The sequence below is a fragment of the Helianthus annuus genome, chromosome 13 (assembly GCF_002127325.2).
Source record: "Helianthus annuus cultivar XRQ/B chromosome 13, HanXRQr2.0-SUNRISE, whole genome shotgun sequence".
Lineage (NCBI taxonomy): Eukaryota > Viridiplantae > Streptophyta > Magnoliopsida > Asterales > Asteraceae > Helianthus > Helianthus annuus.
The window spans coordinates 103,442,194-103,455,566 of NC_035445.2; the positions used below are offsets into that span (position 1 = coordinate 103,442,194).

The 13,373-nt window shown below is 42.5% G+C and overlaps 1 protein-coding gene across 1 annotated transcript; it reads left to right on the forward strand.

Annotated features, from left to right (window-relative positions):
- Positions 1–444: 444 nt before the first annotated feature.
- On the forward strand, positions 445–1,335 carry LOC110901457 (lisH domain-containing protein C1711.05-like). The gene has a single exon (XM_022148284.1). It carries the CDS (start codon positions 445–447, stop codon positions 1,333–1,335), a length of 891 nt encoding a protein of 296 aa, XP_022003976.1.
- The last annotated feature ends 12,038 nt before the right edge of the window (positions 1,336–13,373 follow it).

Below are 13,373 nucleotides of genomic sequence, written 5' to 3' on the forward strand. Positions count from 1 at the left end.
TTGGTAAACAGCATTCCACATAACTTTAAAGTAAAGTTATGCACATCTGCATGCGTTGACGTCGTGGCACATTATAAGTCTCTAAATCTAGAATTTGAGAGACAAAAGGACAAAGCTTTAAAATTTAACAAAGAGCTTAAACAGAACGAGGCCGCATATCAGAGAAAGTTGAATTCAACTTTAGCTGAAATGCAAACTCTAAAAGAATTTGTGTTTAGAAAAGATTTTATCATTAACGATCTCACAGATAGATTAGAAAAAGCTTTGAACGAAAAGAATAAATTACAAATTATAATAGACAAATGGAATGTCAGTCAAAAGGCATTTACTGACATCAAAAACTGCCAACGACCGACGTATGTAAAAGATGGGATCGGGTATAAGGATAGGCAAGGAAATGAAAGAAAACTTTTCTTTCCACCACATAGCAAAAACTATGTGCCTATGCCAACTCCTCATCCTGACAACGATTTAATTGATAAAAATGATTTGATTGCTCAAAATATCAATTGTGAAAATGATAAAATTTCTGACGTTTCTGAAAGCAGTGAAGAGGTGATTGAGCATGAGGAGGATGTGTGCGATGAGGATTGTGGTGGCACGAAAATAGGAATAGGGTATTCAGGCGACAGTTATACTACTGTTAACTGGTTCGCCTGGAACTGTGAGAAATCTAACAAAACTTTAAAATGTGTTGACTTAAAATCTGCTTTCTGTGATGAACAAGTTATGTGTGAACCTCCTGTGTTTGTTCCAGAATTGAAACAAAACAGATTCGGAAAATTCCTCACTGAGGAAATTCCAGAATTTGTTCCATCCCATACAGGTACCTCAGAGTCAGAGAAAGAGCCAAATGAAGAAAGCAGCAGTGAAGACTCAAGCACCACAACTTCAGAAGGTGGCGAAGGAAGCTCAAGTGAGGATCGTGATTCAGATTCTCAGTCATATCAAGAATGGGAAAGCTCAAATGACTCAGAAACTTCAGTAACAAATGCTGATAAAAAGGTTGAAAACCTTGAACCATCGGGTGTTCTAGAACCAACAACCCCAAATGACTCTGCAAGTCTAGTAAATCAAGATCCATTGGAAAAAGACTTCCACATTGATGATTGCACGAGTTCAGATGATGAATCAAAGACAAATGAAAGTCTTGGGGAGTCAAAGATCAAAAGATCATCTAAAATTGTCGAACATCACGTTTGTCAACATCCTGAGTCAAGCTCAAAGCAATCCCCGCCTCTAGCTGCATCACAGGGAACTGCAAAGTCTCAAAAGCCATTCAAGGCTTGTTTTAGGTGTGGAAAAGAAGGTCATGTGCTCAAACAATGCCCATAATGACATGATCCAGACGGTAAAGACAACCAATATTACTTCTCTGGATCAAAAGGTAAAAATCACACATCTTTGAAAGATCGGATGAAAAACTTTCAATCCAAATCTCCACATGTGAAGCCGGTTTCACATGATTCAAAGATGAAAAGGACCAACACATCAAAACCTCAATCTTTCCCTCCGGGTCTTAAACATAAGATTGTTTCAAACTTTAAATCTTTTACAAACAAAATTTTTAAACCAACACAAGTTTGGCGAGTCAAACAAGTGGTTGTAAAAGAAATCAATGAGGGAAAAGACTTGGCATATCGGGAGGTTTATTATTTTGATGAAAGGGGACAACCCAAGACTACGATGGCTTGGGTTCCACTCTCTAACTGAATTGCTTATGAGTGTAGGAACATCCAAGGAGGACTGTTAGTAACACCGGTTATTATCAGTGGTTGTTTGTCACACCCCCAAAATACCACCTAGGGAGTGTCCCTGATAGACGTGTGACGAACTGACAATGAGCCACTAATTACATTGAACCCACAAGTTTCAAAATAAAAGTCTCTCTATTTAATTATAAAATTCCAACATGAGTTTATACGAAAAACCAATGTGTTCAGCGGAAGCGTTATCAAAACCATAATTTAAATATTCTCAACACGATTACATGAAAACCAATATCCCAATAAGTGTATCCAATCAGCACGACCCATGACCACTCAAACCACTCCAAACAGCAAGTTTCACATCCAAGAAATCTAACGACCTGCGAGCATGCAACAAGTGTATCAGACAAAGCTGGCGAGTCCACAGTTTAATAAAACGTTTGTTACCAGTTGAATGTAAAACAGTTCAATAACCAATGCAAGTAATATTGTTAATATCTCATTTCCGAACAATGACGGCTCCTGAAATACACGACTGCCCTTCCCACGTACTCCTATCTAGTACTGGGCCAGACTGGGTCATTAGTTCACCTCCGTCCTCTACAGGCACGGGGTGAGGGTGCCAAACCTAAGTAGCGCTACTAACTAATACCCGATGAGGGACTTACAAAAGATGATAGGTGAGATTATTAACCAATATACTCGTTTTTACCCAAAGCCTTATCCCCCCATGGGATACCCACTGACTGTCCCCAACCACTGGGACGCATGCTCGAATGTAGTGAACTCACCTTGGTTTTGCTCGGTAAGATTATTTACTTGTTTAATGGTTGATCAAGTATGTCCTATCACAATTTACCAGAACACTCAGTTTAGTATTCTAATTTCACTTATGACATACAATGTTTTCACATGCTACACAAACAGAGCACTAACATTAACCAAGTCATGCAAGTTGTATCAGTAAGTCAACAGTATCCACGTCTCACGAAAACATTTATCAATTGCAAGTACTCAGGGCCTGTTCCTATAACCATTTTCATATCATGCATAATTTACGTCACCATACACACTTTACCATCTACTAATATGAGCTTGCAAGACAACTCGGCCCCAAACATTACTGGCCCAGACCGAGTGTGTTTAGATATTACGTAGCCCATCCTACTAATTATCTTACATGCGGCCCATTATTCTAACAATTAATATACAACACACATGTCATGTTTAACTAACTCCCTGCCCGACTCAATACATATCAAAGTCATAAACCGGTCACACACCCCGCCCACTGAACATGGCCCACTTACCCGGCCTGACTAAAAGCAGCGAAACGGGCTTGGCTGGTGACCCGAGATCACGCAGCCACCCACAAGTTGAAAGAATCAGCGGCCCACAACAATCCCCATGGCCCATACCGCAATAGATGTATTTATGGTGTGTGTGTCAGCCCAATATTCCCAGACCCAACCTAATCAGAACGTGATCACATAAGGGTGTGCCATCCCAATCTATTTTTCATTCTTTTCAACCCATGGTTAATCTGTTTACATGCATTCCGTGAAGAGGACATTGAATAATGTGTACGCACATGAGTGAAGTTACAAAAGAGATTTACATGCAGTTACCAAAGTGGTTCGGTCCAATCCCAATTAAGAGATCACTGGATATCCTAATCATCTATTCCTCATAAACAACACATCCCACTACTCAAATAACCCAAATCCCCACGCACACATGGTCATGGATTTCACATGCAGCTCATTAATTGAATTAGCACATAAAGAAAACATCAAGTATTATATGTATATCATTTCCATGCATCACATATTACAACACCATCATCACATGAGGGTGCCGCCATTTCTTTTTATCAATGTGTCATCTTTATCAAGTCATTTTACTTAAGTTCTATTGGACCTCAAAGACAAGTGGTTTGGCCTAGAAATAGGTGATTGATTAATTATGAACTTTAGTGGGCGACACATCCACATTTTCTACAAATCACGGCAGCCATTGATTATGAAATTTAATTATCAAGTCACCTACAAATCACAGTAACCATTGATTTACACTCATCAACCTATGTATAACCAATCAATCATCACATAACCGATCACATATATACAATAAACCTAACTAATGATCACACTATTACAAAATAACATGAATACGGCTTTACTAACCAGGAGGGGCTCGACCAAAGAAGGTGATACTCCGATTGGATCTACTGCCGTTGTTAGCTTCAAAGGCACCTAGGGTTTACAAGCGGTGATGAAATCCAGCGCATGACACACGTAAATAAGATAGGGGAGAGGTGGGCTTGGATTGGGCTATGGTTGCGAGGATTGGGCCAGGGATTTAATAATGGTTCACGCGAATAGGGCTTAAGTGTGATAATAAGGTGAGTGCTCGCGTGGACTCCGATCAGACTCCAAGCGGGACGGGCCGAGCAGAATAAGTGGCTTGGGCCGAGGGACCCAAATGCCCATGCGTGGGAATATGAGAGGATGCATGACCCAACAAAATGCACGACTGATAAACATAACTCAACACTTCTATACTAAATAACGCAAACGTAAACGATAACACATCACATGGCACGAGAAACATAACAATGTTAACTAAGAGGGTTGTGAAATTAGGTGATACTAACCTTGAAACTTCGGGTTGTCACATCATCCCCAACTTGAAAGAAATTTCGTCCCGAAATTTGACAAGTAGCCCAAAAGTAGTGAGGTGATAGATCAGGATGACTGTGGAATTTCCTCGGGTGCCACATCATCCCCAACTTGAAAGGGAATTTCGTCCCGAAATTCACCAATGACATCAGAAGTAGATTCAACTGTTTGTATAATCGAGGATAATAGAGCTTACTCCGACCATTGCGTTCCTACATAAACTCCGGTCCACGTCTTGAGTACCAGAGAACTCTCACGATTGAAAGTCGACGGTGTTAACGATGGGTTCCTCAACCATGGTACCGCAGGCGTTTCATTGAACAAACGCTTCTTCAGGTTCGGGCCATAAATGACATCGTGAATGTTCCTATTTCGTCAGGTAATTCGAGTTTGTAAACCATGTTGTCGATTCCTTCCAGAATTCTGAATAACTCATCGTACGTAAATTAAGCTTGTCATGCTTCCCAAGCGTACTACACCCTCCCAGGGTGAGATTTTCAGCATGATACGGTCGCCTACAACGAATTCCCAGTGTTTCCCAAGCTTATCAACTTTGTTGACAGTCACTCGTTGCCGCCAAACGATTTCCGATCCAAACAATCTTCCCAAGAGTTTCAAATATAAGTCCTTGGCCCGCGATTACGTTGTCACCCACCTTAATCCAACAAGGAAGTTAGCGTTACTATCCATGCGACTCCTCAAACAGAGCTGCATGCATACTAATATGGTAACGGCTGCAATAAAGCTCACCCAAGGATAAGTGTCCTTCCCAAATGCTTACTAAAGTCAATCACGTGCATGCTCGCAACATGTCTTTGTGTGTCGGGGGGGGGGGTCGTTTACTCTGACCATTTGCCCGACGGTGATAAGCAATGCTCATGTCTAGACAGGAGCCAAGGGTGTTGTGTATTGCCTGTCATAAATCGGGTATAGCTCAAAGTCAGCAGTAATAGGAGTTGGCACCTCGTTCCTAAATAGCCACCTCTCTCAGAGGAATATCCACAAGCTATGAAGACTCGTCAGTTTCCTTGATTGCGATAAAGTGTGCTGGTTCCATCTCGAGTTGTAAGTAGACTAGCGACAAAATCCAGGACAGTGTGTTCTCACTTCCATATGGGTGTTGTTGGTTGCTGATACTCCACTTTGACGTTCCCACAAGTCAAACATCATTCACATGCATTGCTGGGTGGGCCTTCTTGCCCGATCACCAGTACAAGGTTAATGGATTCTAGTGTCTCTCATCAAAACTCAGACGACTAGAATGTCGAGGCCGGTGTGCTTCGCTCAACACAAATTCCCTACAGTTGCCGCGTAATGAGATCCATATTCGTTCCATGAGGTAGCGAGTTTCGTTCGACCTGTCAACGGTTGCTTCTCTATGCCCCACATGGGTTCAACTTGAAAATTCTCTTCCTTCAGTTTTTCAGTTTGAACAGAGCGAGTCTGATCAGGTAAGTTAGAGTCGAAAGTGAGCTACAAGCTCGTGCACGTTCAGGTTTCACAGTCGTAATCATTCTAAAGTTCCATCCAGTGAGGCTATTACATGATTAGCTCTTCCGAAACAAGGGTACACAGGAGGCTCTTGTGATCGGTCTAAGTAGTGCATTTGGTACCGTCCAAGTAATGCCTCCAACATAAATCCAAAGACCATGGATTCCACCACAGGTTGGGTCTCGTGTAACTCTTCTTGTAAGTCCACTACGTAAGCCATCATTTTCTCGTGTTGCATCAATGTGTAGCTGGGACTCTGATTCGAACCCTTAAGGTATACCAGTAGGTCACTCGCACCCTCGGGCGAAGACGATGCGCAGAGCATTGCAGAGTTGGGATTCGAAAGCTTAAAAGACGCTCTCCTGTTTTGTCTCCCACGAACACAGCACCCTGTTGTGCTTAAGGGAGTTAAGCTGCGCGATCTTCGAATATTCTGTGCTGAATCTACAACAGCATCCGACGAAACCAAGAAATTGTTGTACCCCCGAAGGAATCTTTGGTGTCAATCAGCTTCTAACAAAATGGCTCCTAGCATGACCCACGCGTATCCCCACTTCGTTGGTTACATGATCAAAATGCATCTCTCGAATCTGGATATTACATTAAACAAGAATTCACACGTAATGACTCCTCCCTAAGGAGCTCTAAGATAAGATACAGGTGTCGTCCATGATGTCCCTTTCTCCTGGTAATGAATCAGAATGCCCTCAATAAACACGGTCGATTTATGTGATCCATAAAACTGCTAGTGTGTTGGTTAACCCAAAGGTCACGGAATACAAAGTCGCAATGGCCGCATTACGTTTGGTACGCCGTTTTAGGAACATTCTCCCATTGGACTTCCATTCGATGTTGGTTCGTTCATCAATCAAACTTCGAATAGGAGCTTAACCCTTGCAACTAGTCAACAGGTTGTCAATATATGGTCGAGGCGAGCGGTTCTTTTCTGTCACTTTGCTGAGTTCTCGATAGTCAGTACACATACGAAAAGGCTTATCTTTACAGATATCACTGGGGCTCCTCAAAGCGAAAAAAAAACTAGGTCTGACCAAACCCTGTTCTATAGTTCCTGTAGTTGATTAGACAGCTCTTGCAACCTCCTGGTGCAAGATGGAAAGAGTACGAGTATTCAGAGCTGCCTCTGTCGTGAGATCAACTGAGATTCCGACTAATAGTGGTGAAAGTAAACCTGAAAGTTCTTCGAGTAGCACACCGAGAGGAGTCACGAACAATTGGTGGATCCTCGATCCTCTTTTCCTTAGCCTTAACATCGGTAACGATTGCTAACATAGCGGGGTAATCCCTCCGTAGACACTTCTGAGCTTTCATTGCGGAACGATGCTAACCTTTACACTACCCTAATACTTCAAAGTATAACGTGACACAAAATTCCTTCCCACAAGGTATATCTACGCGATATCTAGATAACCAATCTTCACAACTACTGCATCGAGCCCATCAAGGATAGCAGAAGGAAGGTCAATATCGTACACTTGTCCCACAAGGTCGAGTTTGCAACCCAGCAAACATATGAGGTTTCAATTGTCTTTCGATCGGTCAATTTCACAACAGGTTCGGCATCAAGAAGCATCAGGGCAAACAGATCAGAGACGAAGCGAATAGCTATCCATCCAAGCTATCGTGTTGTTATTATGCCTGGCATCGCCTATGCCAATACTAAATGTCCTTCCATGAGCATCCTTTCCAGTGTTGTTTTCGTTACGAGTACTACCGTCGTTCCCTTGGTTGTTGTCGTTTTGAATTATCAACGGCCAATCTATGCTGTAGGCACCTTCATTTCCATATTGTAGGCCACTATTACAAGTACCCTGGTGTTGCCATGACTGTTGCCTCTAATGTCGTTGCTTGAAACGGAACCCTACGATCTTTCACCAACCAAGTCCATCTTTACACATTCTGTGCCACGCCCTAAAGTGCTAATCACTGTGCTGGTAGTCACACATTCCACACTGTAATCAGTTGTCACCGCTTATGCCTCAATTGATTTGTAAGAGTCGACTCCCATAAGTCGCTTACCAGGGTTAAAGATTCGATTAGCGTCAAACTGCTGATGTCCGTTGCTGGTAATCAGGGTCGTCCAATATTAAGGTTGGTAAGGTATTACGCTCATCCACTTCTCCATCGTTCTTACGAGTTGACTGAGTAATACTCGGTATGATTCCAGACCGTTGCAGAAGTGATCGCATTTCAGGGTCTAATACGTTAACGCGCTAGGTTCTAACAAACAAAGATAGGTGAGGAAGGTATAGACCAATCATTCGACACGGAGGCATCCATCTCAGGGACGTTCGTACAAGCACCTAACATTCTACACAGTTCGCTAGGCGTTCAGATGGGTGTTCAGGTAATACTTGATAGCATCGAGATTCGTATGGATTCGGAAAGGAGTGATAAGATCATGTTCGAGTAGGAGATAATCACTGCTATGACTCTTATAGACTGTTGTGTTTCACATCGATCAAGTAACGGGACGGAACCCCTTTTTCACTCGTTAAGCCTCACTGGGACTCGCATGCACCCCACCTTATTATTATGTGTGCACCCACAATAATATTGTGATTTGCATGCTCATCTCAGCTCCTCCTAACTCATGTCAAATGGTTCCTCAAACTCGGATGTCGAACGAAGGTTGTCAAAGTAACATGATCACAAAATTCCAGGGACTAAGGCATACTATCCACGCATCATAAAGTAAGCAAGCAATCCATGCCATCATGTTATAGTGACAAGTGTGTGTTCATATGTTACATCATAAACAAATGTGTACTAGTCATGTAATGTTTGCAACAAGTGAGAAAGACGAACCTTGCAATCTGGAGCTGAGTGTCATGGTCGTATTCACGTATTCAGAACTGTTCGGTTATAGACTGGTTTTACAAAAACGTTTTAAAACCAAGTTCACTATAACCAGTGGCTCTGATACCAAACTGTCACACCCCCAAAATACCACCTAGGGAGTGTCCCTGATAGACGTGTGACGAACTGACAATGAGCCACTAATTACATTGAACCCACAAGTTTCAAAATAAAAGTCTCTCTATTTAATTATAAAATTCCAACATGAGTTTATACGAAAAACCAATGTGTTCAGCGGAAGCGTTATCAAAACCATAATTTAAATATTCTCAACACGATTACATGAAAACCAATATCCCAATAAGTGTATCCAATCAGCACGACCCATGACCACTCAAACCACTCCAAACAGCAAGTTTCACATCCAAGAAATCTAACGACCTGCGAGCATGCAACAAGTGTATCAGACAAAGCTGGCGAGTCCACAGTTTAATAAAACGTTTGTTACCAGTTGAATGTAAAACAGTTCAATAACCAATGCAAGTAATATTGTTAATATCTCATTTCCGAACAATGACGGCTCCTGAAATACACGACTGCCCTTCCCACGTACTCCTATCTAGTACTGGGCCAGACTGGGTCATTAGTTCACCTCCGTCCTCTACAGGCACGGGGTGAGGGTGCCAAACCTAAGTAGCGCTACTAACTAATACCCGATGAGGGACTTACAAAAGATGATAGGTGAGATTATTAACCAATATACTCGTTTTTACCCAAAGCCTTATCCCCCCATGGGATACCCACTGACTGTCCCCAACCACTGGGACGCATGCTCGAATGTAGTGAACTCACCTTGGTTTTGCTCGGTAAGATTATTTACTTGTTTAATGGTTGATCAAGTATGTCCTATCACAATTTACCAGAACACTCAGTTTAGTATTCTAATTTCACTTATGACATACAATGTTTTCACATGCTACACAAACAGAGCACTAACATTAACCAAGTCATGCAAGTTGTATCAGTAAGTCAACAGTATCCACGTCTCACGAAAACATTTATCAATTGCAAGTACTCAGGGCCTGTTCCTATAACCATTTTCATATCATGCATAATTTACGTCACCATACACACTTTACCATCTACTAATATGAGCTTGCAAGACAACTCGGCCCCAAACATTACTGGCCCAGACCGAGTGTGTTTAGATATTACGTAGCCCATCCTACTAATTATCTTACATGCGGCCCATTATTCTAACAATTAATATACAACACACATGTCATGTTTAACTAACTCCCTGCCCGACTCAATACATATCAAAGTCATAAACCGGTCACACACCCCGCCCACTGAACATGGCCCACTTACCCGGCCTGACTAAAAGCAGCGAAACGGGCTTGGCTGGTGACCCGAGATCACGCAGCCACCCACAAGTTGAAAGAATCAGCGGCCCACAACAATCCCCATGGCCCATACCGCAATAGATGTATTTATGGTGTGTGTGTCAGCCCAATATTCCCAGACCCAACCTAATCAGAACGTGATCACATAAGGGTGTGCCATCCCAATCTATTTTTCATTCTTTTCAACCCATGGTTAATCTGTTTACATGCATTCCGTGAAGAGGACATAGAATAATGTGTACGCACATGAGTGAAGTTACAAAAGAGATTTACATGCAGTTACCAAAGTGGTTCGGTCCAATCCCAATTAAGAGATCACTGGATATCCTAATCATCTATTCCTCATAAACAACACATCCCACTACTCAAATAACCCAAATCCCCACGCACACATGGTCATGGATTTCACATGCAGCTCATTAATTGAATTAGCACATAAAGAAAATGTGACAACTCGAACTTTAGGCTTGCTTTGATGTAACGTTTGTGCACGATATGTGATTTCATAAACCCGAATGATTAATTGATTTCATGATATATGTTATATGCATTATGTGTGTATGTATGTCGTATGTATGTGGACCGAGTACACGAGCCCTTTGGGCCACTCCTTGTTCACGCGGATCATTAGATAACCGAGTGGGCTCGGCCCACTCCCCACTCGCAACCACTATACCAAAACTAAGGGTCTTGTTTTCCTCTCATTTGTTACAACACAAGAATACACACACAAAACCCTAGCTCCTCTATCTCGTCTCTCTCTCTCTCGGCTTGTTTAGGAACCGACGGCACAAGGCCACCCGATCACCCTCTTGTTCGGATCACATCTCGTTACTTGTAACCGGTTAGTATGTTTGTTTGAATTCATGTTCGATTATATGTGATGCCACGATTGCTATCATTCGGTTGTGCGATGTAACTAGGGAGTATGTTAGTAAAAATTGATTGGTTGTTGATGTTGGATGCGGGTACGGATAATAGTGATGTTTGTTAATCTGATTTGCTGTTGATGATGTTAATGATAATGTCTTGTTGATTGGCTGTGAAGTTATGCAATTCGAGTTTAATGTTCGTGAAATCGGATCATAATATGATTGAGTGTTATGATTATTGTTATTGTTCATAAGTGTAATTATTAGGGTTCATAAGAATTTATGATTTATTTTCCCTGTTTGATCGATGAATTTTTGAATGACAAACTGTTAGTTGATAATTGATTTTTGGAAACTGTCAACGATGATTGAATTGCCTAAATGAATTGCGTGAAATCAGGAAAGTCGTTACACACGCGGTTGCGACTCGGCATCGCTTGTTGCGAGTCGGAACCCCACTCGAGACCAGACCGCACGAACCGCAACCACGGTTGCGAGTCAGATTGCGACTCGTAACCAGACCATGATGAACCGAGATCTCCATTGCGACTCGCAACCAGCTGTTGCGACTCGTAATCTCCGGTTGCGACTCGAGATCTCCGTTGCGACTCGAGATCTCCATTTACACGCACACTGTTGGGCCTTCACTGTCACGGGCCCAATGATTTGAAATTGTGGACTGTTTGTTAATGGACTTGTATGTGTTTGCTATTTGGGCCGATTGAGAATCTGGACTGTTTTGTTATTGGGCTGCTTATGTCATCGGGCCGGGTATGATTGGACTTAGAACAATTGGATCCTCACATGCTATGTCTTATCTGCTTACGTGCGTACATGTTTGCCATGTCTATACGTGATTACTATATACGTGCTATATACGAACCTGACTCGTATAATAACCATGATAGGACGTGAGTGATCATTTACTTGCTACTTGTACTTTCTGTGTATCTGCCGAGCAAACCAAGGTGAGTTCACACAGCCAAGGCATGGGATTCCCGGGTTGGGAATTGGGTTGGATATGTTATTGTAAAAGGAGTTACTTGTACTTACGCATACACCAGACTATAGACCATCGTCCTCAGGTTAGTCAGGACACGTTACGTAAAGCCTACGTAACCCAGTATATTTGCCATATGTCTCCCGGGTCGGGAGGACACGTTACGTAAAGCCTACGTGACCCAATACCATCTACTGGCTTCCAGGTCGGAAGGCCACGCTGCGTAAAGCCTACGTAGCCCCCACGCGTACCACTGTCCTCGGGGAAGGGCACGTCACGTAAAGCCTACGTGACCCTGTACGTTTTCCTGTTCTCGGTAAAGAAGAACACATGGTCGGAAGTTAGTCTAGTAAGTACCGTTAATGAGAAGCCCTCATTAGCCAGGATAAACATGGGAAGCCCCCACTAGCTATACTTATGTATGATATGAACTTACTTTCTGTGAACTCGCTCAACTAGTTTGTTGATTATTTGCTGCATGCCTTGCAGGACCTTAGGTATACTTGGAGCTTGCACAAGGAAGGAGCAGGTCGTTGTGGGCAGATGGATCATGAACATTATTGAACTTATAACTTTAATTGGGTTTACTTTATATTGCTTCCGCTACTTAAAACAGTATTTGGTTTGAACATCAGTCATGTCATGATGATTTACATTAATTACATTTATATTGAATGCTGTGTTTGATATGATTGATGGCTTGATCCTGGTCAGTCACGCTCCCAAGCGGTGGTACTCCGCGGGTGGATTTTGGGGGTGTGACAGATTGGTATCAGAGCCATTGGTTATAGAGAACTTGGTTTTAATATGGGAAAACGTTTTATTAAAACCGGACTATAACCAGTACAGTGCTCTCAACGATCCACAACGACGCTTCGCTCCACGTGCAAGACTCGACATCCTAGGTAATAAGGTTTATGTTTATTGCCTGTTTGCTAGAACTGCTTAGAACTTTGCTCGCATTACGCTTAGATACACGTGCTTTGATTTCATGAGAACACCTATATGCCTACGCTTTTCTGTCATCGCCCTACTCGCGAACCATTCTTACGTATGCTACTTGTTACTATGAAGATCATGTCTGGACGAATCAACATGACACAAGCCCAGCTAGAGGCTCTTGTTCAAGCTCAAGTTGCTGCGGCAGTTGCAGCAGCTCAAGCAGGTAGTATATCCTGCAGTATAGGCACACACTAGGATCTTTAGATCCTACACTAACTCTCGTATTTAACTCTCGTCCTATTCGTACACAATAGGTCAACACGCGCAGCAGCCTGTCTGCACGTTCAAGAATTTCATGGACTGTCGTCCAAACTCTTTCAGCGGCACAGAGGGGGCAGTGGGACTCCTCCATTGGTTTGAAAAGTTAGAATCGGTGTTCGAAATGTGCGAGTGCC